We start from the raw sequence: 22,125 nt of genomic DNA on the forward strand, positions 1-22,125 counted from the left end.
TGCCAACATGAGCTACATAACCAGGCTTTCCATATACTGCTCTACTGGGGAGGGAGTGATGAGATTACAAAATGTTGTCAGAGTAGCACAACTAATTATCATGGAACACGAGGAGATGCTAACTGATTGATTAAGGATTGTAATTGAAGGGGCTCTAAGGAATGGGTTCTCTCAGTGATTAAAGGCTGCAAGAGTTGGCATATGATTAAGAAGGCTTTGCAGCATTCAACAAGGAGCTGGTAAAACAAATTTACTCTGCAGAAACCATCGGAGAGTAGCAAAATCTTACAACAAAGCAATGATTTGCCAATAAAGGAACATGCAGAGAAACAGTGCTATTTCTGATTCAGCTTTCTGCAAGTCAGTCCACACCAACTATCTTCTTAAGCAGTCTGTAAGAACTCCTTTCACTTGATCTAATGTATTTGCACTGTAGATATAAATAGCAAATGGAGAAATGGTGCCCCAATTACTTTAACAGTACAACATTCTAAGTGTATTTGACATTACAAGAAAGTGTAGTATACCAACAAGGCAGACATGAACTTCAGAAAAATTATCTTTCAAGTTCCTTCTTTTTAAACTTAAACAGATGATATAATCTGCTAGTGCCTATACACTTTCTGTTGAGTTCAATTCCAATGCACTGCCTTTTTACACAGCATAAAAATGTCTCTGTGATATTTTAGTGCCAAATTATTATAATGATATGGACGTTTAGAGCCTCAAATGTGTGAAAGCTCCATTTTCCATCCCAAATTATTTCCTCTATCCTCCATAATTGTAGTGATTATAAGAGTATTAGAAAGATGCTTTAAAGCCTAACATAGCATCTATTTCCATAGAAAAAATTACTTTGAAAAAGCATTTCTATTTAGGCTTTAATTTACCAGGGCACTCAATCACTTTATAACTAATTGAAATACATTAGAAATAGAAAAGCTTAATTTTCAGAAAGTACAATGGAATGATTTGTCTGCAAAATCATGGCCACAAATATAATCCATTTGAAAAATGCTCATAGTGTGTAAATTTGGTTCGTTTAAGCATGTCAGTGGCACTTCATAGTTTTACCATTAGGTTATAGAAAGTTAGATTTTGCTTTGCATGCCGACAAAGCTAAGTGTCTCTCTCCTCTAATTTTAGCACTAGATTTATTTTTTTTATGGTTTTGAAATATATTAATATATGGCCAAGTTCCAATCTTTAAGTAAAACATGATTAATCATGGAAATAACATTCCATTCTGACTGGGACTATTTGGACCATTTGTCAATGAAGACAAAAGAAACAGGCAGTTCAAAGCTAATCTCTAGACAAGAATGACAAAAGACCTACTGTAGCTTTCTGTTAGGTCTTGTTTTTGCTTGCATTTTGCATATAAATGCACAATATAGATGAAGACCTTTTTAAACCTTTAGGTAGCAACTTGTAAATGCACTGAACAAACCAGCGGAAAAAATACACCAAGTTCTATCAACTTTATTATATTTAACTTTTATTAGAAAACAGTAAAAACTGTGTGCAAACAATGCATAAGCTAGTTAAAACCGAACCACTCCCATAAAAATAAATGCAGAAAATGCTATTTCAAAATCTGAGACAAAAATACTGCAACATATCATTCACAATAAATTCTACAGCAAGTTTTAACTTTAAAATTTTTCACTTTTACTACCTAGTCAGGACTAATCAAGGATTATGGTCCTTGTTTCCATATGAAGAAAACTTTTTTTTCTTATTGTTTTTTTTTTTTATAAAACTCTTTAAGTAAACTTACTGACTTATATAATGAAAACCATAAGTTTTTTTTTGCCAGTTTCATAATCTGCAAAAACTGATTAAATTAAAGGCATTGCTGTTTGTGACCCTGCATCATTGACATAGTGAATGTCAGAGTCAATCTACACATAAAAACTCAAACATGTAGCTTTTTTATGCAACAGTTAGAATTACAGGTTAAAGACAAATGTAAACAGCATAACATAATTCTTTTTTTCTGACAAAGCTACAAACTTTCATCAAAATCCTCTCAGCTCAAAACAAAAACAAAACAATTAAAACTGTATTTTTCTTAGGAGATGAGATAAATGAGATCAGTCTTTAGCCCATTAGCAGGCACTTAATCTTTGATAAAGTATTGACAACCTATGGAATTTTACTACCCCCTTTCTACTCAGATCCATCCATCTATTTTCTGTTCACCCTTTGTCCCTAATGGGGTTGGGAGGGTTGCTGGTGCCTATCTCCAGCTACGTTCCGGGCGAGAGGCGGGGTTCACCCTGGACAGGTCGCCAGTCTGTCGCAGGGCAACACAGACATACAGGACAAACAACCATGCACACACACATTCACACCAAGGGAGAATTTAGAGAGAGAGACCAATTAACCTGACAGTCATGTTTTTGGACTGTGGGAGGAAGCCGGAGTACCCGGAGAGAACCCACGCATGCACAGGGAGAACATGCAAACTCCATGCAGAAAGACCCCGGCCGGGAATCGAACCCAGGACCTTCTTGCTGCAAGGCAACAGCGCTACCAACTGCGCCACTGTGCAGCCCTTTCTACTCAAATATAAAACCTAAAAAATTTAAAAACAAATAATATACTTTGCTACTTTGCTGAAGACATGTTTTTATGGTTATCCTGAGGACTTAAACACAAACCATGGCAAACTTTGTATGTCACATCGACAGCTAGTTTCCATTCTCACTAATACTTATCACTTACAAAAAGAAGACAGAGTAATGAATCTAATGAGTAAGTTAGTCAGCCTCCCTTAAGCAACAGAAGATACTCCCTAATGTTAGCTTTCTGGCAGCGGAGACAGTCAGCTTCCCATCATCACTAATATCTATTTAGAGATGGCTCCATCTGGGAGCCCCTCCCACATGTACACAGTTTTATTCATGATCATGGCTATTCCCTAGCTGAGGAGAGATCAAATGACAACCAAAACATTGGCTCCTCTTGGAATGGAGACTGCGAGGAGCAGAAAGGCTGTGAAAGAAAGGCAACATTGTGCTGAGAGCAGCACAGATTGCGTTAAACATGTGCCGCATTGAACAGGAGAGAGGATTTTGCCGTTTAATTAACAGTGACAGACTCAGGTGTGCCCCCAGATGTGTCGTAAGAGGCAAAACAGGTTTTCACCTAAACGAGCGCATGGTACTGCTGATATCTGCCAGGTAGCCAATGTGTTCATAGCACACAATATAAGCTCCATCCCTTTCAAGCTGTTGGAAATGAAGTAGTTCATACTGTTGATACTGCTTTCAGAGAAGTGGCTTTGGCCTAATTAAAAAAGTGCTGAATTTCTGAAAGTAGTTAGCACACTCTTCGGCTTTAGTTTTGGTCTGTGTTAGGAAGACAGTCAACAATTCCTCCTTTAAATTATATCCTGTGGAGCTTGAACAGTCATTTAATATGATCTTATTCCATCCCACTAGAATCTGTACATGTGTGGGGGGAGGCAGTAAGCCATTTAAAATAGGCGCCGTCTCTGGCACAAGTGCTCATAGTAAATGTCAAGACCTTTCAAAGCCGTAATAATGACACAGAAAAGGAAAGTGATGCATGGCACCATTTTTGTCCAGGATAGAGCTACAAAACCAGTCTTTGCAGCAATTGTGTACAGCCCAAAAAGGTTTTCATCAAGCGGCCTGCTGACGTGTGGCAATGATTTTAGATTTATACGAATACCAGACTTTCAAACAAGTGACAGGTCAATTTTGCACCATTACAGAGACAAAAGCCTGTGGTGCAGGCCTTATTTGTGGCTGAGGGCCAGCTGTCAAACTAAATAACATAAATAAGCCAAGATTATCTTGTTATTCTTTGTATAGTCTCTCTTGCATTTCTTGACTCTGCTTTAAACTTAAAATAAAGCTTTAAAAGCTAAATTACAATTTTTTTGTTTTGTTTTGCCCATATTCAGTTGTAATCAGAAAAAAAATCTACCTATCCCCCAGGGAGTTTACTTATTAGTTATGATTGGAATGCCACATAGTCAACAAAGTCAACACAGACAATGCATGATGAACTCTTTGTGTGTAAAAGTTAAAAAAGTCAATCACAATTATTTAATCCCTTTACAATATTGTTATTATGAAAGTATTTTGGGGTCTGAAGTAAAGTTAAAACATAATTAAGCATTTGGAACCTCTGTAATTAGTCCTTGTTTGCTTCAGCTGTAATGCATAAAAATCTCACCCACAACAGTAATCAAGTTGAGTTTTAATCGCAGTTAAGATAAAGGAGCTTTACACAAATCAAAGTATACAAGAAAAAGGGATAGCAATGTAATAAGTTTCATGTACGACCCAGTCCCATCTTAAAAGAACTAAGTCTGCTTGAACTAAATTTACACAGATAAGCTTTATACTGTTGATTACAATTGTTTTTCTATATGGAAGAGACAAGCACTGATGCTGCGCATTTCCTGGCAGCATTGAAAACTACCCTTTCATTTTGCAGTCCATTTCAAATCTCAGCCTGTTGAGTCATATACTAGAATAGTTCATTCATCTGAGTCCAAACAACATGAAACCTGCAAACCAAGTCTGGACTGAAACATTTGAACAATGTGCCCCCACAGAAAGTTCATAGACACAGAGGAATTACCTTTTTTGCCAAACTTTAACATACACCAGTAAGACACTGTGAAAGCCAATACTCTCTCACAAGCTGGGCCTTTACCAAGATGATGTACCTGTGAACTACTCTTTCTCAAAAGGATTAAGCATGAATCAGGCCAGCAAAAATGCAGCAACAAGAATCAAGGAGGTTTGGAGAAATAAACATGAGAGCAGATGCATCTCTCAGGAGCCACTTTATAAACCAGAGGCAGTAAATAATTGCATGCTTCTAGGCGTTTCAGTGTTTGAGAATGCTCACATTCTTAGCCAGCAATCAGCTTTGAGGCACAGTAAAAGTGCCCTTTACCAGCCAGGGTCTCAACAATGGAGAAATTCAACAGGCAGGCACTGTTTCCGCAGCTAGTTCCTAAAGAGATAGTTCATTCATCCATCAATGCTGCACTCTCAATCTAGAGGGAAAATGATAGAGCATTGCTTCCTTGTGGTTGGAGAAAATGACAGTACAGAGACAGAGCGGGGCTTTTATCACCACAACCCTGATGAAAATGTTAAGCAATGAGATGCAAACTAAGAACATTAATGTTTAGCATCTACATATGGTCTACATGTCCAAGCAGAGCAAAGCATTAACGTCATACTGGCAGCATTAACATATGAAAAAAGGGAAATGAATGGTTACAGTGAGCACTGAAGAACCCATTAATTAACTATGAGAGTCTAGCCATGAAATCATCTTGAAAATGTTTCCTGTACATCCTTTCATCTAAATTTCTAGGTGGCATTTACTGCTGCGATGACCTGCTTGAGAGTAAGTGTGGCCCTATTGAGGGAAGTGGGGGTTGGGAGGCAACTTGTTTAATGGACTGATTCATAGCAAAGGGATAATCTGAACCAATAAACCTCAGGATTCAGGGAAATCTCCTGCCACTGATCACTGCCAACCCAGACTGGTAGCAGGGAATTAGACTTCCTCTTGAATAGAATCAGACATCCAACTTGCCACTGGCAAATCTAGGCATAAGATGGACCAAGATTCTCATGATCATCTTCAGAATATTATACCATGAGGATATATTTTTTTAATTAATGTAATTCAAATTTTGATATACAGATATAAAAAATTTAAGAAATTATAAGGCTAGCAGTTGTTTACAAGTCCTTGGAATATTGCCCCCTTTTACTCTTCTGCTCATCACAGAGTAATAATGGATAAATAGCAAACTAATATTAGCTTGTTAATTAGCTATCTGCTCGGGCAGAGTCTGAAACTAACAGACATGCTAGTAGCTTGACAAGAAAAGTTTTAAAATGGCGTAAACTGTAATAAGTGGAATGGTTCCATTCAGTGACTTCCCAAACAAGATTTTCCATAGCAGTCGAATATCTTTCTTATTAGCGAGACAAAAGTGTAGCCTTGTTTCAGTCAGCTGACTAGCACTGTGCAGCAGGTGAAGGATGGTGCTGTGGGTTGGTATTTGTTCTCAACAAGCAGTACTGGTTTTCTTCCATTCTCCTTAAATTGTCTGTGATTTTTTGGACACCTACACTGGAAACTCATTTACATGGGCAGCAAAGAAATTTACAAATAAACCCTTGACAATCTGCGATTCAGTATTTGTGAATTTTTTCAGAGACGTAAAGCTGGAAAAGCAAAAGAGGTGGAGTAGCAGTGCTTATCAATAACAGATAGTGTTATCCAGGATGTGTTACAATAAAATGTTGTATCTGCAGTCCAGACGTTGAACTACTGGCAGTACGTTTCCGTCCATATTATTTACAAAGAGAGCTCATCATTATTCGTTATTTTGGCGACCGGTTACATTCCACCCTTGGCTGTTGCTGACAATGCATGAAGTCATCAGTTCTGTTGTTGATAAGATTCCTATATCTCCAAGTAGGGTTGGACAACATATTGTCCCTCTAAACAATATGTTGTTGTTTAGAGGGACAACAACATATATTGTCGTGTTTATCACAACATCATATGTTGTGATAAACACATTATCCATATGAATCGATAATTCAACCAATACAATATTCAATAATTCAATAGGTTGGTGACATCAACTAACTCACTCAGTCTTTGGTGACCTAGCAACAACCTGTTGAGTAATTTGATGCATCAAGAGTTTAAGGTTTCGCCACTGTGCCTCGCAGCCGCTTAAAAATAAAAAACAGCAGCATGGAGAAAGAAGAAAATTAGTAGAACCAAAGAGAAAATTGCAAATATAAAAGGAAAAGCCACATTCCCAGTTTGACTGTATTTAAGATATTTAAAACAAAAAAACAAATCAATTATTGATATCGACTGGTATGAAATCCTTATATTATGATACTTTCTCAGCCATATGACCCCACCCTGCACCAACACCAGACCTCCTCTGGAAAAACCTGACCACAATCTAATTTTTCTATCCTGGGAAATCAAGGACAACCCTGAGGATTTTCTTCATGAGACTGTCATAGAAAAACGGTGTCTTCAGTCAGAGCCCAGTTCAAAATCACTGTAACACAAACTGCTACAGAAGGTCTTTTTTGCCTATAGCCATCACCATCTACAAAAACTCTTTGAAGAACCTTGAATTAACATGAGAAACAACAATTAATTTTACTTTGGGATCATTAAAAAGAATTTTAATGTGGTGTTTGAACTATTAAAATAAATAAAATAAATATTTTTAGAGGGACTCTCAAGTATTCGCCAATTTCGATTATTCTTAGGTGGTTGTGGTCCTTAACCCCCGCAAATACTGGCTGTTCATTGTACACCACTTTTATATTGTCCATACATCAACTTTTTTCTTACCCAATTAAACAAAAGACAAATTGTAAGACAGTAAACAAATTAGATATAAGTCCTGTGGGAATAAAGGTTAGGATAAAATTAGCAGCTCACACTTAAGTTAGCTGCTAGTGAATCAGATGCTAACTTTAACCACTGCCAGTGCAAAAGTTAGCATTCCCTTCATTAGCTTCCTGTCAGGACTAGTTGGAAATCTAAAAGAGCTGTTAAACCAAAACTAGTCAATACTGCATTGTATGAAGATTCTTCAAAACCACCATTATAGATTACAAAGCCATTATTCTTTTTGTAAAACACAAAATGAAAATTGATTATTCCCAAACAGATTGCTAAAACCCCTTCAAGTAGTGATGATACCATTATTGTGAAGCATCTTGTTAACAGGGATGTACTGTCACACCCTTAATATGGGCAGAACTTATGTTGCTTCAAACACTTTGTTGCAGCTTTGCGTACATATTTACTCTCTTTGTGATATGATACTCATCTCAGTGTGGCTGCCAGAGATCACCCTGTGCCACAGATGCCCCTCAGTGCTTCAACAATCAAGTATGAGTCAACAATGACTAAAAGTCAAGCAGATTTAGCTGATGTGTGGTGCTGTTCTGTATTCAGCACCACACATAGAATCTTTCAGCCAGCATCGGCAGAATTAATATTGAAATATAGGCCTGTCCTCTCAGTTTATTACTGGTAGACCAAGAGGTTTTGCATCTTTTTATTGAGTTAACTTGTGTTTTTTAGCACGAGTTTAAAAACATAAAATAAAACTGATATTAAGGAGATGACTTAAAGTGAGTTTGAAACTTATTTACTTATTTGTATTTGTTTTGAGTGGGGGGTTTTTTTGTTGTTTTTTTTTTTTTTTTTGGAGAGGGGGGGGGTTATGTTGGAATAGATTCTTGACTACAAAAATGCGTGCACTGGAGCGAAACCCCACCCAGAGCTGTTAATTCAAGCCTTAATGAGCAGCTACCTGGGCAGCTGGCACCGAAGCCTACGTGATGAAGGGAAGGGGAGGTGGATGAAGGGATAGATGGATGGAGGAAAGGGGAGAATGAGGGAGATAGCGCGTCACTGCCATGACTCGATTCAGATCAGCAGCGGCCACACTCTTCTTGCCTCGGTTTTGAAACTGCGACATCACTGTGTTTCCTCCTAAACCTGACACACAGCTTGCACAGTCAGTCCCCTTATATAGCAGCCGTCGCGTTCAAAACGGTGGAAATCGCGCAAACATAATGTAATCAAAATTACATAAGCGACAGACAGCACATAGCGAACGGTGTAATTCAGTCTGGGAGAATCAGAACCACACCAGACCCCTCTTGTACCTCTTTATTCAATGCTTACTGTTGTTTTCGAAGGGAACCATCAATGAAAACTTTGTTAGCAGCCAGCCGACATGCACTTGTGCAAAGCGTCCTGTATAAGGGGCTCGCTGCACAAACGACCCCCTCCCGTAAAGAAAAACATCGACTGGATGGAGGGAAAACTATCTATTGTTTGGATATCGCATGTACCAAGCGCCTTAAAAAATAGTTAATGGACATCTATGGAAGACCAGTAAGGGACGACCGTGTTTGAGTGTTTAACTTTGCAGGAAGGGATGAGAGGAAGAGCGGGAGAAAGTGAAGTTGTGTTGGCTTGTTTTACCTCAGCAGAGCCGTGTCGCCTTGTCTGCTCACTACATTCTCCACCGAAGAATAGTCCACAGTTTGTCCGGCTGGCAAACAGGACGGCAGAAAGCAGCACAGGCTGAAAATGATCGCAGTAAGCCACTGACCAGAGACACAAGCATCCTGCACCGCAATCATTATGTCCATCACAGCTGTTTTGTGGTCGCTTTTTTTTCCTCTCCCAAGTTGTTGCCCAAAAAAGCTTCTTCTTTTTATTAATTTTTTTTAAAGAAAGAGAAAAGCGACAGACGGCTTTAACTCCAGACTTTTCCGCCTCGGAACCCCGTGAAGAAACGCTCCGTGGTTTATAGTTTCCCAGGTTTGTTTAGCTGGATGTACAGCTCGCTGTGTGGGGAAGTGTTCTCTCCAGTGGCTTGCACACCATCTAGTGAGGAAATGCGATGTAAAATGGGAGCAGACCTAGAAGCAGACAACCCCCAGGCTCTGATCCTGTTGCCATGCGGCCGTTTCCCGGGCAACCCGTTCCCAGTGGCTTGTGATGGAGCAGTAAAACCGGTAGATATTGATACAACCCAGGAGCAATTAAAGATATCGACTTGTGAACCACCCTCTATTTATCCCTCCGTAAGGAAATGAAGAGTCCGCGCATTTGTAGAAATGGAGTCTAGTGACGTAAAGGCACTTATCCCAAAGGAAAACTCTGGACATTTTTTTCTTGGATGAGAAATCTGGGAAGTCCCTTTTACCAAGGGGGGTTGTGGTCAAAGTAGCCAGTGACATGTGCACCTGCAGCAGGGCCGGCCTTAGGAACAAGTAAACTTTGCTAATGTTTTGTGAATGTATGGAAGCCATTGGGTCTCCGGGAGAAGTGTTAACGTTTCATGTAAGCTATCAGTGCATGTTGACGTTATTAAACTGAAACAAATATCCCAAAACTTATGGTAAAAGTTTTTTTTTGTTTGTTTTTTTTACCATAAGTGATATACTCCTATACGTATAGTGCTTTTTCAAGTCCATGTGACTCCAAAGCACTTTACACTACAATCAGATAGTTTTCTCAAGTTCAGTTAAATATTCAATTCAAAAAGTAAAACTCTTTATGTGTCGTATAATAAAAAAAAACTGATTAAATATACAGCACACAAAGCTCACCAGACTTCAAATATTTATTTCTGTGTAATTTTAATCCTCCAACCCTATAGATTCAACCCAAATTCATGTTCATATATTACTTAAAGAAAACACATACACATACATCCTTATTGCTTTATCTCTGTTATCTTACTTTTTCCTTCCACAAAACTTTCATATAGTATGCTTCCATACAGTACTATGCAAAGAGACAGCTTCTATAGCATAATGTTTTTCTGTACTAAAAAATATTTTTCTATTGGTCTCTTGTAATTTTCCAGTTTGCATCTTAACTGAATTTTGGATAATCATTAGTTAAGAACAACGCCTATGAAAATTAGCATAAATAAAATGTGTGAAATAAATCAATATATTACATCCTATTAATCTATGATGTAATATGTATGCTTTTCTTTTTTAATTAGAAGTTGAGGCCAAATAAAATTATGCTGAGGCCATTTACATTTATTTATATGCCAAGGATATAAATAATATCCTTGGCAGGAGAAGTTGATCTGAGTTTATCTATCAACTCAGACCAACTTCTCTGTCCTGCCAAGGATAAATACTGTCCTTGGCAGGGTAGTATTTATTGGGAAAAAAGTTTTATAATGGTGGCTACCTCATTCTAGAAAGGTCCACGACACCACTAGCATTTAAAAGTACTTACTCACTATGTCAACTATCTCTCTCATTACTTGTCACATAACATTTTATCAATACATCATAAACAGATATATTTTAGATGCAGTGGGTGTTGTCAGTGTTTCTGAGCTACATTCTTGATGCTGCACTCCATTTGTTCTTATGAAATGAAATGACATTACACTTATATAGTGCTTTTCAGAACCCGCAGCACCACTTCACAATGAAATCCGTCATTTCCATTCATCCACTCATTCACACATTGATAATACCATGTTACTGGTTTGCAGTGTATCAGAAGCGAGGCTGCTATGTTGCCACCACCAGTAGCAAATTGGTGAAGTAAATTGCCCAAGGATACAACGACAGACACGGAACCTGCAACCCACCGACTGTAGGGCAACTTCCTACCTCTGTCCAAAATATTTAAACCTTGTAAAAAAAAATGTAACTATTTTAACTGGCTACATTTCCAGCATGGTTGCAGGACTAAAACATTCTTTGCTGTATGAAATGTGGTCTAAACAGTATCAGTAAAATGAGGAGTAGGTGTTTAAGATGGGTTTAGTAGATATTAGCTATAGAGAACACAGATATGTCATCAGTTTTCCATTTACACAACAGACGATAACAGGCGATATGGCCAAAATCTTTCTTTAAGTTTTGCCTGTTAGAAAACCATTAAATTGACAAAAACAAACAATTATGTTTTTGCAAACATGCCATGACTTCCTGACCATTGTAATACAGAGGAAGGAGCAGAAAGATGAAGTTTTTTTGTTTTTTTGGATACATTGCCAGAAGAGGAGATGCAGCTATCTATTGTAGCCACACAAGCACAACCTCTAGATATTATGAAGTGCACCCAGTAGAACACTGTCATACTATTGGCTGGAAATTTTGCTAAGCAGTGGTACTCGATCTGTAAGAAAACAGAAGAGAATTTGTAAAGGAGCAGAGTTGTTTGCGAGCGCAGATTTGATCTATGCAGAGAGTGAGGAGAAAATCGGGGGGCTAGGGGAAGTCAGAGTTTTGATAAAGAGCAGAAGTTTTGAGTTTAACAATTACAATTTTTGAGAGCAGAGAGATGAAATTCTGCTTTCAAACTGAAACGTAAGATCTGGACACATGGAATGTTTAAGACACTACTTAAGGTCCATATAGTTTGTATTATGGGGATTTCAGTTGGCTTGGAAAACTCCAACATATACACATATGCACAAGGAGACAGAGGACTTAACTGCAAAGTTTGTTTTAGAGCAGCCCCCCTCTGCATTATTCTGCTCTAAGCCTTTTGACTTAACCTACATAATACGTGACAGACTGTACAGCCGTAACCATGGGAATGACATACATTTAATGAGACAGCATGTTTGCGTGGTACGGCTGACTTACACTATGACATTATGGACATAACATTTAGCATTTAGTGTGACAACAGAAGGCGTCGAATCGAGAACATTCAGCCTGAACGATGTCTGAGAGACCAACTGCATTACCCAGTTTAAGAACTGTCCCATGTATACATCCCCTCGTATAATATCTGTTGTTAAAGCAACAAATATTATGGCACAATTAAATCCCTTTTGTGTTTAGATCTGCACACCCATTAAGATGAATTTGCAGTTGATTGTGATTATATTTTTGCAAGTATGAGCTTCAGATCTACTTTTACATTTTTCTAATGCTGATATGGTATTTTATACAATATATTTATGAAATGTTACGGACCACAACGTCAAGATTGCAGGTTTGTTAAGATCTGGAATAGGATCTTTGCTTTAGTTTTCCACTGAAACCAGCCTTAGTTTTGTCTTTGGTTTAAAGCCGTGAAAGAAACCTTTATACATTCTTAAATTCATTCTTTGTACTTGAGTTTTGCTTCCAGCTTTACTATACACTTCTTTTATTATAAAATAATTTTTTTTACTACAGTGCATCAGGGACACAACTTTAATTGCCTGGTTAGTTGTAAACAAGAAAGAATCATAATGGTTTCCAAAGGTAACAGGGAATGTTTCAGTGTTCTGGAAGTGAGTCAAAAAAACAGCGTTCCATGACAGGCAACAATAAAAGAGGGGGAATGAAAAGTTCATCTTGTTCCAAACACTGTTGTAATTTGCATAACTCAAGCTCCCTCTGCTGTTAATAGCTATGATAATTCCATCAATAGAAATACTTCAGTGTCATAGGAGCTTGGGAGCTCCGACAGTCAAATATTTTCTATTGCTGTTTTTTTTTTTTTTTTTTTCTCAGGTCTGAGCCCTTCAAATTACCTGGGAAAATGTACCTTCCCATGCATAAAACCTGTAATTACGATAACTCCATTTAGACAGCCTCTAATATTCAACTCATAATAACCTCAGGTATTATGAACAAAATGAAAGCTACCGGGTCTGAATCTTTGCAGCATTAGTGCTTTTTTTCAGTGATGGATACCTTGGCTATTATTTTTACTTTGAGTTTTCAAAGCCAATCAATTTCTCATGGTAACAGTGTCAGCTTGACTCGTGCATGAAAACAAAAAGGTGACAAAGATGTGTCAGATCTCTCTGACAACATTTTGTAATCTCATCACTCCCTCCCCAGTAGAGCAGTATATGGAAAGCCTGGTTATGTAGCTCATGTTGGCAGGTCATTGACAGCATCTACCATCATCCACTGTAAAGTTTAGATGCTCTGACCTGAGTTCCACCACACACTTGTCTTTACTTTTTTCAGTGTACCTCCGTGACCTAGACACTAAAGGTGGGAAAAATATCACCTCTGCTTTCTTCATGCTAATATTTTTCTCATGCTTGAAATCTTAGATATTTATAAGAAGTGGGTGTGAGGTGGAATCACCATCAAGACAATAAATTTCCCTGTATAGTGTGGCCTATGACACTACCAGCCATGGTTGATATTTATGAGTGAGCATGGCTGGAGGGAATGGAGCCAGACATTAGTCTCGTCCCATGGGAATATTAAATCAGATGTGTTGACACATGGATGTCTTAACGATGTCCTTCAGTGAATTAAAACCAGCTAAAGAGATTTGAGATCTAAGCTGGAATGTTCTTGTGGTTTAATGAAATTCAGTCCTACCTATATATCTTGGTTTTACATTATATTATGCACATGGATAAGTGTATCTTTAATACCCTCCAACGATATCCTTCAAAATATTAGAGATGGCTTGAAGTTTTCCCACAATATGTTGGCTGTAACGTGTCTCAGTTACATTAAAATGCATTTAGATGCCTTTGAGCTTATCACTGTGTACATCACAGTGGTAAGCTCAAAAAGATTAATACCCTTGGCAGATTCAGGTTTAAAGTAATCTTATCAGTGTTCATGTTTCCTTTGACTAAATTCTTAAGCTTTGATTGCTTCCATTTTACATTTTTGACTTGAAAGTGCCGATCGATCGGCCACCGATCATAATTGGCCGATTTCCATGAAAAGGTGTATGATCGGTGATCGCCAATTACGCCAATCTTGTTGCCAATCACCTGTATCCTGCGAACGAGATACAGGAAGAGCAGCTGTCTCCTCTTTCCTTCACACTGCGCAAGCGTGCAGCAGTAAATCCTAAGCAATGTGGTGTGGAACTTGAACGCTCTGAGAGTGAACGGGAAAGTTTGCGTGTTGCAGTGGAAAATTACCTCCGGGGTGAAGCATGTCAAAATGCATCAACACAATGAATCTAATGTGACATTAGAAACAAGCACTTGACAGAGTTTGGCTATACATCGAGGCTCAATGCAGGAAAAGAGGACATCCGGAGCAGCCAGTAAAGCAACGCACAACTACTAACTCACCCGGATTAGCATCACGGTCAGAAAGCTAAACATATAACCTGAAAAATAATTTAAATCTTCAAGCTAGCGGTGTAAGATGCTGGTTCTGTTCTCGTTGTTGCAGCACGTAACTTAAAAAAAAGAAAAGATTTTAGATATGTATTAAAACTTTCGCTGCCCTAACACAAAACAGATCATCTCTGAAAAAATAATCGCTGTCTTCTGCCTCCTCCTGGGTTCTGCAGAATGACTTTGCTCGGTCAGAAACAACCAATCAGAACCAACATTAATCAGCTAGCCATGCTATCAGGAAGGATCGTTTATTTTGATGCAGCCTGCGTTTGACTTTGAATGAGTGTCTCCTTTTTTACTTGACATTATTTGATACAGGCAGCATTATGAGATTTATTTGATTTATGTATAAATTAGGCTGTTGAGAGCCTTACTGTTAAATATTGTTTTACTGATTGCAGGTTTTTCAGTTGTCCTTTTGACTGAGTAGCTGCTGTATTGCGCCTGCAAGTATGTTGCATGTCTTATGCCTTATTGCCAGATCATTTTTTAATTTTGTCAGATCACATAGTAGCATTTATACCTAAAACAAAAAATTAACAGTCAATCCAGGTGATCGACAGAGATCGGCCTCATTGGTGATCGGAATCGACAGCAGAATACTTGCTTTGCTCCCCCCCCCCCATCTTTCTATGAGATATAAAAGGTTTGCTTTAGATTAATCAATTTATTCAGCCAGAGTAATGCAGGATATTGAAGCATATTGTATCCTGTTTTGTACATCGCCATTTTTCTCAGTTAGTAATTTTGTAGACTGTTATGATAATGGCTGACTTCCAGCAGGGAAATGTGTCAATCGATCGGGTAGAATGCTAAAATACAAAACAATTGTATTTAATGCTTCCCTACTGCTAAAGTTAACAAAAGCCACTGAATAAATAATGACTCAAATAATAATTAAAGCTATCTTAAAATTATGCTATCATCAGAATCATTGTACAAAGATATGACGGCATGTTTTATTATCTTTAATTCTTTAAAAAAGGGGAAGAAATTACAAGCAAACAAACAAACAAAAAAAACAAGTACATGTCTCATGTAAAGTCTGTACTTTCATTTCTCTTCTGGGAGAAAAAGCTGGCATTATTTTCCCCCAAGAAGTGAAACAAAAGGAGTTGAAAAGCTGCCACAACCACTTGTTTGTGACAACATATAGTTATAGACAGTCTTGAGCCAGTTGACCCTTAAAAGAACTCATTTTAAATTTAGTTCAATGACATCAAAAAGCATTTAAGTTCACAATATTTTGACTGAAGCGCTTTTTTATTCTGTATCAGCTCTCCTTCTATTATGCAGCCTTATTTATTAAACTAGAATATGTGTTCGATGAGGCTTTTTTAAGTACGGTACCTTTTGAAAATTGCCAATCAATAAGTAGGTGTTAAACACTGTTGTCATTAAGGTTAAATTTCTATATTCAAATATTTTTTTATTGGTCTGATATATTATAATTCTAAATGTTATGTTTTTATTAACTGAGTGGAAAATCATCATAATTGCCAGAAATAAAAGTTTTTAAACATCATTCTTTATGCAATTAATCTAATGTGTTGTGTAAGAAAGCCCCTGAAATAAATAATTTCAATCATATTCTAATTTATTGAATTGATCTGTACTGTCAGCACAGACTGACTTTTGAGGTTTGCCCTGTCAATGGATGCAATAACACAAAATAACATTAAATAATTGCCAGACACTGAAATTTTAAGCTGTCTTGGGAAAAGTGGCAGAAGAATTCACTGACTGCACTGTTTCTAGAGTCATAAAATCAAATCACGTCCAGACAACCTGTAGGTATACCTATTACATATACACATTTTGTTTGGAGTATATACACAGGGAGTTCAAACACTCCCATGTTCCTCTGTAAGAAAATAGTGATTTTTTTTCATTAGACAATCGTTAATCATGCAACTTAAAGTAAACATTACTTCCCCATGATTGTCTAGTGACCTAGGTGTGTCCTGCCTTTCACCCAATAGCTAACACTGTGGGACATAAGTACTGATCCCAACACTCTGTCGCAAGGATACAAAGGTGTAGACAATGGATTGATTGATTAAATAATTTCAAAAAACCCATGAAGGCAGAAAATCTGATTTCTTTTCCCTTAAGTTCATTGTACAGAAAATTCTTATACTTGATTTCAACTGTTTGTTTGCTGAGAGATTAATGCTTTTCTCAATCTCCACCCTACTGTTAGATTTCAAATGTTTACAGATATAGTGAACAAAATATATTTGTAATGAACCATGGCATTTGATATATGCGGCTTACAAGCAGTGATTTATTTTCAGCCAACACTTTCTTTGCTTTTTCCTGGATTGAACACATGGCATGGCATGAAACCTACAGCGTTATGAGTCATAACTGATTTGCACTCTCAGACAGCACCAACCATACTTTATACATAGTGGGTAGTTCAAAAAGCTCTCCTGAGTCCCTTGAGTGATTACATATAGCAGGAGTCTGATCTGTTTGCCCCAAGACTGGAAAATACTCTGAACTTTCTTCAGGGTTTGCATCATGGCCAGACATATAAAATATAGCAAAGCCAGGGACTGAATAATTCCTTTATGTGAAAGCATATGTTGAGAGTGTGCATCTCTAAAAATTATTCAAATTCCTATAGGATATTCCTGAGTTTGTTTTTAACTGTCATCCCTTAAATGTGAAACAGCTGTCTAGAACAACCCAGTTGGCAGGATGCAGAAAAGTCCATGGTGGATTATATGTGCTTTAGGCTACATAATAATGAGACTTGGGGAACCAGAAATAAATGAAGCTGCAGAATAAATCTTAACTCTCAACTGATAATATTTGAATTTTAGGCATTTATTTGCTCTCTAGTTAAACGTTTCTGACTTGGGACCTGGAATAAAAACATTCTTCTTATTACTACTATAATAATAATAATAATAGCTAATATTATTATTATTGAAAGAGGAAGAACATTTTTAAAGAAGAGGGAACCAGACTTGTGGATTATTTCCAAAAACACTTGAGACTGCCAGTCACATCTCAGTCATTTTGAAGACAAGCTGGGTGCAGTTCTTCTGAGCTGCCAATATAGTTTACTTTTGGTAGACAGCAATCAGAACAGAAATCAAGGACATTTTTTTATAGTGGAAGTTAGGCTATCAGCTACTCAAAGCAAGGATCATTGGAGACCACATTTCCACATTGAATCTTCCAGACCATTATTTGTCTTTGTGTTTTCTATTGAAGGTAAGACATTCACAATAGTGCTGTTCACGTTCAGTCTTCAACAAAGTTCTACTTTATGTGTCTGTTAGTACATAAATGAATGATGAATTACTGGAAGTAAAAAAAAAAATTGCTTGTTAAAATAAAAATAAAGTTCCACTTCATTTGGTCTCCTTATTTGTTTTATTGAATTTTAGGCATGTGAAAAATAGTTCATTGCATTAACTGTTTGGTTATTCATCAAGAAACATGTTCATGTCCAACCTTATTTTTTATTTACAAAACGGTTCCCATTTTTTGTAATTAAACAGTTTATCAGCAAGAATGATAGAAAGAATGAGGTTATTCTAACCCCTAATAGTTGGTGTAATTCTTCAGTAAGACTCAACCAGTCTCCAACATCAGTCTGTTTTTCCTACTTCTTAATTCTTTTCTCGTTCTACCTTGGAGATCAAAGGTCTTGCACATGTCCTTTGGAGGTTAGGTTTGTGCAGTTTTCTTCTGTTTGTACAGACATTTACTTTTAATCAGCAGCAGCAAGAACCTGATTTAGTTTCTATAATTGAGATTTTAGGATTTTTAAGAACTACTTTTAGCATTGTGCAACCTGCTTTTGGGGTGAACTTACTAAGATTACCACACCTGGGCATTTTGTCAGCTGTTCTGAATGTCCTCTTCTCTGGCAAGCAATTTTCCATATAGTGAAAAGACTGAGTTCAAGTTCTTTTGAGATCTGTGTAAACCCCTAACCAGGCTCAAACACTGCTACAGTCTTCTTTCTGAAGGCCTTCTTCGATTTTGCTTATATCTAAGTTCACTCTCACTTCAACAATCAGGAACACATTTGACCACAAAACTAAATTGCTGAGGTTCAAACAGGGCAAGCCTTCCTCAAAATGCTGAGTAACAACGTTCTTATCATATGCACATGATGTGATGGTATAGTGTTCATCCGTTTTCTGTGAGGGGGAGGTCTTTGTTGATTAGTTATAAGAAACACATGCTTTAAAATACATTTTATAAAATGCTATTTTCTTCAGATATTGCATGTATTTATCATTTATTTAACCAGAAAAAAAACCCATTGAGATTAAAAATGTATTTTCCAGGCGTGACCTTGCTGAGACAGTAGTGTAAAACATACAGCAAATACAAACCCAGACACACAAAATACAAAATCAAGAGAAATCACATAATTAGACATTAGGGCAGTTACCGGATCCAAGAGATCTGATGTCTCTGTCCTTTAAAATTGAATTGAATTGCTACAAGGTAACAAGAGATGATAACTTTAAGTCATTCTGCAGATTATTCCTGGTGGCAGGGGCAGAAAATTTAATGCCTTTTTACCCAGTCAGTTCTGACCTTTAGGACCTGCTTCAAAATGATGTCCTGAGAGTGCAGGCCATAATGGCGGAAGATTCTAGACAGAAGTGCACATAAATATGTAGGAAGATGCCCAAGAATGCATTTATAGATAAAAAACAGCCAGTGAGAAAGTCTGCGGTCATTCAAAGACGGACATTTGACTGTAGCGTACAAGGTGCAGTGATGCATTTGTAAGTCACCGTTAGTCATGAAAAGAAGAGCACAGTGATATACAACAACCACATTTTTTTGAAATGCTGGAGAGTTCATGAATAGTGGATCTCAATTATCTATCAGGGGGAGAATGGCTGAAATAATCATGTGACTGTTGACTTGGTGTGAGAAATTAAATGGCTAGATTAAGTAAAAGCTTCAGTACGTTGAAATCAACATGAAAGATTCACATATCCAAATACATAAAAAACACAGAGGTGTCCATAGGGTGTCGTCATTTTCTTTGTGACTATAGATAAATGAATGTACACATGCGGATGCCAAAAAGAGTGCTATTCTTAGTCCTCTATTATTTCAAAATAATTTTCTCTGAAATTATAAATTACTTAATGACACTTATAAAAAGCTACATTATAGGCTGGTTCTCATTTATAATACCTACGTTTTGAAATTCTGGGCTTTCAAATGTGTTGATCACAGAGAAAATGATAAAAAAAAGGTGCTCACAAAGAAGAAGGTTTTGATTTTTTTTTTTTACCACTTATGTTTTCAGACAACACATTATGCTGCAGTGAAACAGGAATAAAGGTGGTTTGAAATGATTGATATTGGAGTCTGACTAAGCCAAACTCCAGGTACTTGTTGTTACTATACATGGTTTTAAAGCCTTTTTGAGCTGCATTTTGGTCATGTATAAATGAAATGTCGCACACACAGGGGCTTTCAAAAATCAAGCCTGTAATGAGAAATTAAAGGTGACATGGAGTGGAGCTCTGCAGGGTCAGTATAGAGTGTTACACAAATGTAGGGTTGAGAATTTCTAAGAGATTAAACACACTGGTATTGTGTGAGACCTTCACGTTTTGTTCCATTATAAATAACTGCTGCTGAAGAAACTATGACTGAAGTCCCGTCTGTTGTTTTGTCTCATTAACTGTTTGCTAATGATGAAAACGGAGATGCATTAAACACATACTGCACACAAGTGGTTTGTGTGTTTTGCCTTAAATTCCCTCATCAGGTGGCTATGGAGGCTAACGGTAATTATAATTTTAGACATTACACGCTTGAGCCATAACACACAAGTCAGTTGAGTGAGCAGGCCATTAAGGTGAGATCATTGTAGGCAAAATGTATCCTAGGTACAATTTTTTTAATCTAATGAATGTGCTTTCAACAGCAACAAAAGTATTTTCTTCAAATATGAAAAGATATAACGGGAAAGAGAGATTAGGTGCTGCAGCTCTCTCTTTGTATCATTTGATCTGTTTTACATGCTGTGATCAAATACCCAACACATGTCTAACAAAGTCCAGCTGAAATCCAATTCATCAAGTTACAATGAGTCAAAAATTCATAAAAGAAACATAGCCATCAGCAACTTTAAAATATTGAACAAACCCCAACTCAGTATAAAACTCTTATTTTCAGAGTTCAATGTTTCGCACATGACTTGAATTTAAGCAAAGCAATACATTTTAGGGTCTTCAAGGATAAAACTACAAAAATATCCTGGCTCAAAATAGAAACTCTATCTAACAAAAGTACAATGCTTAGCTTCCTAGCTGGCCACAAGACAAGGGGAAACACGCTGGAAGAATATGATGGATAACCACCTAAACATCTTAAGGAAAACAGTTCACCTAAACCAGAGGAACTAACCATAGAGTTATGCTTCAGATATTAAGCAACCTATAAATTAAGCTACAGAGTCAAACACATCACAGATGCATCAGAGGAAGGGTAATGCCACTGGATGGCTAAAGTTTTTTTGCAGTCCACTGCAGATGCGGTAGTAACTCTAGCTGTGCCTCAGCCTGTGTCAGTAGGCCTGTGAACAAACAAGAGAGAAGCAAAAACTCTCTTCCAGTAAGACGGCCCCTAGAGGTCAGTGAAAAGGTTGTTTAAAGCAAACAACAAAGTTTATCAAGCAAAATAAAATCTTTTATCCATGTTTTGTGTGCACACAATTAACCACTCCCACACAGAAAATGTTATAGGCAGGTTTATCAACACTTCAGCAGCCTGTCCTGCAAGGAAGTGTCATCAGCAGAATCAGACAGAAATTTATGAAGACAGCACCATTATGTGTTGACTCCAATTTGTATGTGAAAACAAATTAACTCACAGTCATAAAATTACAGTAGTTTTCCAAACCTAGTTAATCCAATTTTGAAATATAATTTGTCCAGCAAAAAAAAAAAGAAAAAAAAACTTCTGCTGGGACAAAATACCAGTTGCTTAAAACAATATGTGCTGTCCTCGCCCTGAGATTTCGAGTTTTCAGCAGCTAGACAACGACACTCCAATAACCAAACTTGTTTATTTTCTACTTGTTTATTGATGAGTGGCCTCTGACCACTGCCATCACTTTGGCCATCGTAAACTGAAACATACAAGACTGAGTATTAGCCAACGAACATTGCAAATTAGCCATTCTTGCTGCTAGCTAAAAATAAAAAAAACATTTTCCTAAATGACTCCAGCGTACAATTATTTACACCACAGTTACATAAAACAAAGAGACAATTATTGCTTTTACAATTAACCAATACTTACGAACAAATCTTGTCTGAAACACAATGTAATAATCAGCTTAATCCATGAACTGTTCGGTGTTGCGTACTACGGAGCCCTCTAAGGGACATGGGGAATTTTTTTTCTTTTGCGTTACCTCGCAATACTTTTGCGTTACCTCGCAAAAC

General features: G+C 37.2%; 1 protein-coding gene across 2 annotated transcripts in view; it reads right to left on the minus strand.

Moving 5' to 3' along the window:
* The window catches only part of negr1 (neuronal growth regulator 1), a 173,893-nt gene extending 164,044 nt beyond the window's left edge, over positions 1 to 9,849 (minus strand). The window contains exon 1 of one of the 2 annotated variants that reach the window (XM_028028292.1): positions 9,058 to 9,849. In XM_028028292.1, coding sequence (XP_027884093.1) covers positions 9,058 to 9,227 — 170 coding nt within the window. In that variant the 5' untranslated portion in view covers positions 9,228 to 9,849. The remainder of the gene's footprint in view (positions 1 to 9,057) is intronic. The other variant, XM_028028294.1, reaches the window with a different exon arrangement.
* Positions 9,850 to 22,125: the final 12,276 nt, after the last annotated feature.

Source organism: Xiphophorus couchianus, chromosome 9 (genome assembly GCF_001444195.1).
Source record: "Xiphophorus couchianus chromosome 9, X_couchianus-1.0, whole genome shotgun sequence".
NCBI classification, from domain to species: Eukaryota; Metazoa; Chordata; class Actinopteri; order Cyprinodontiformes; family Poeciliidae; genus Xiphophorus; species Xiphophorus couchianus.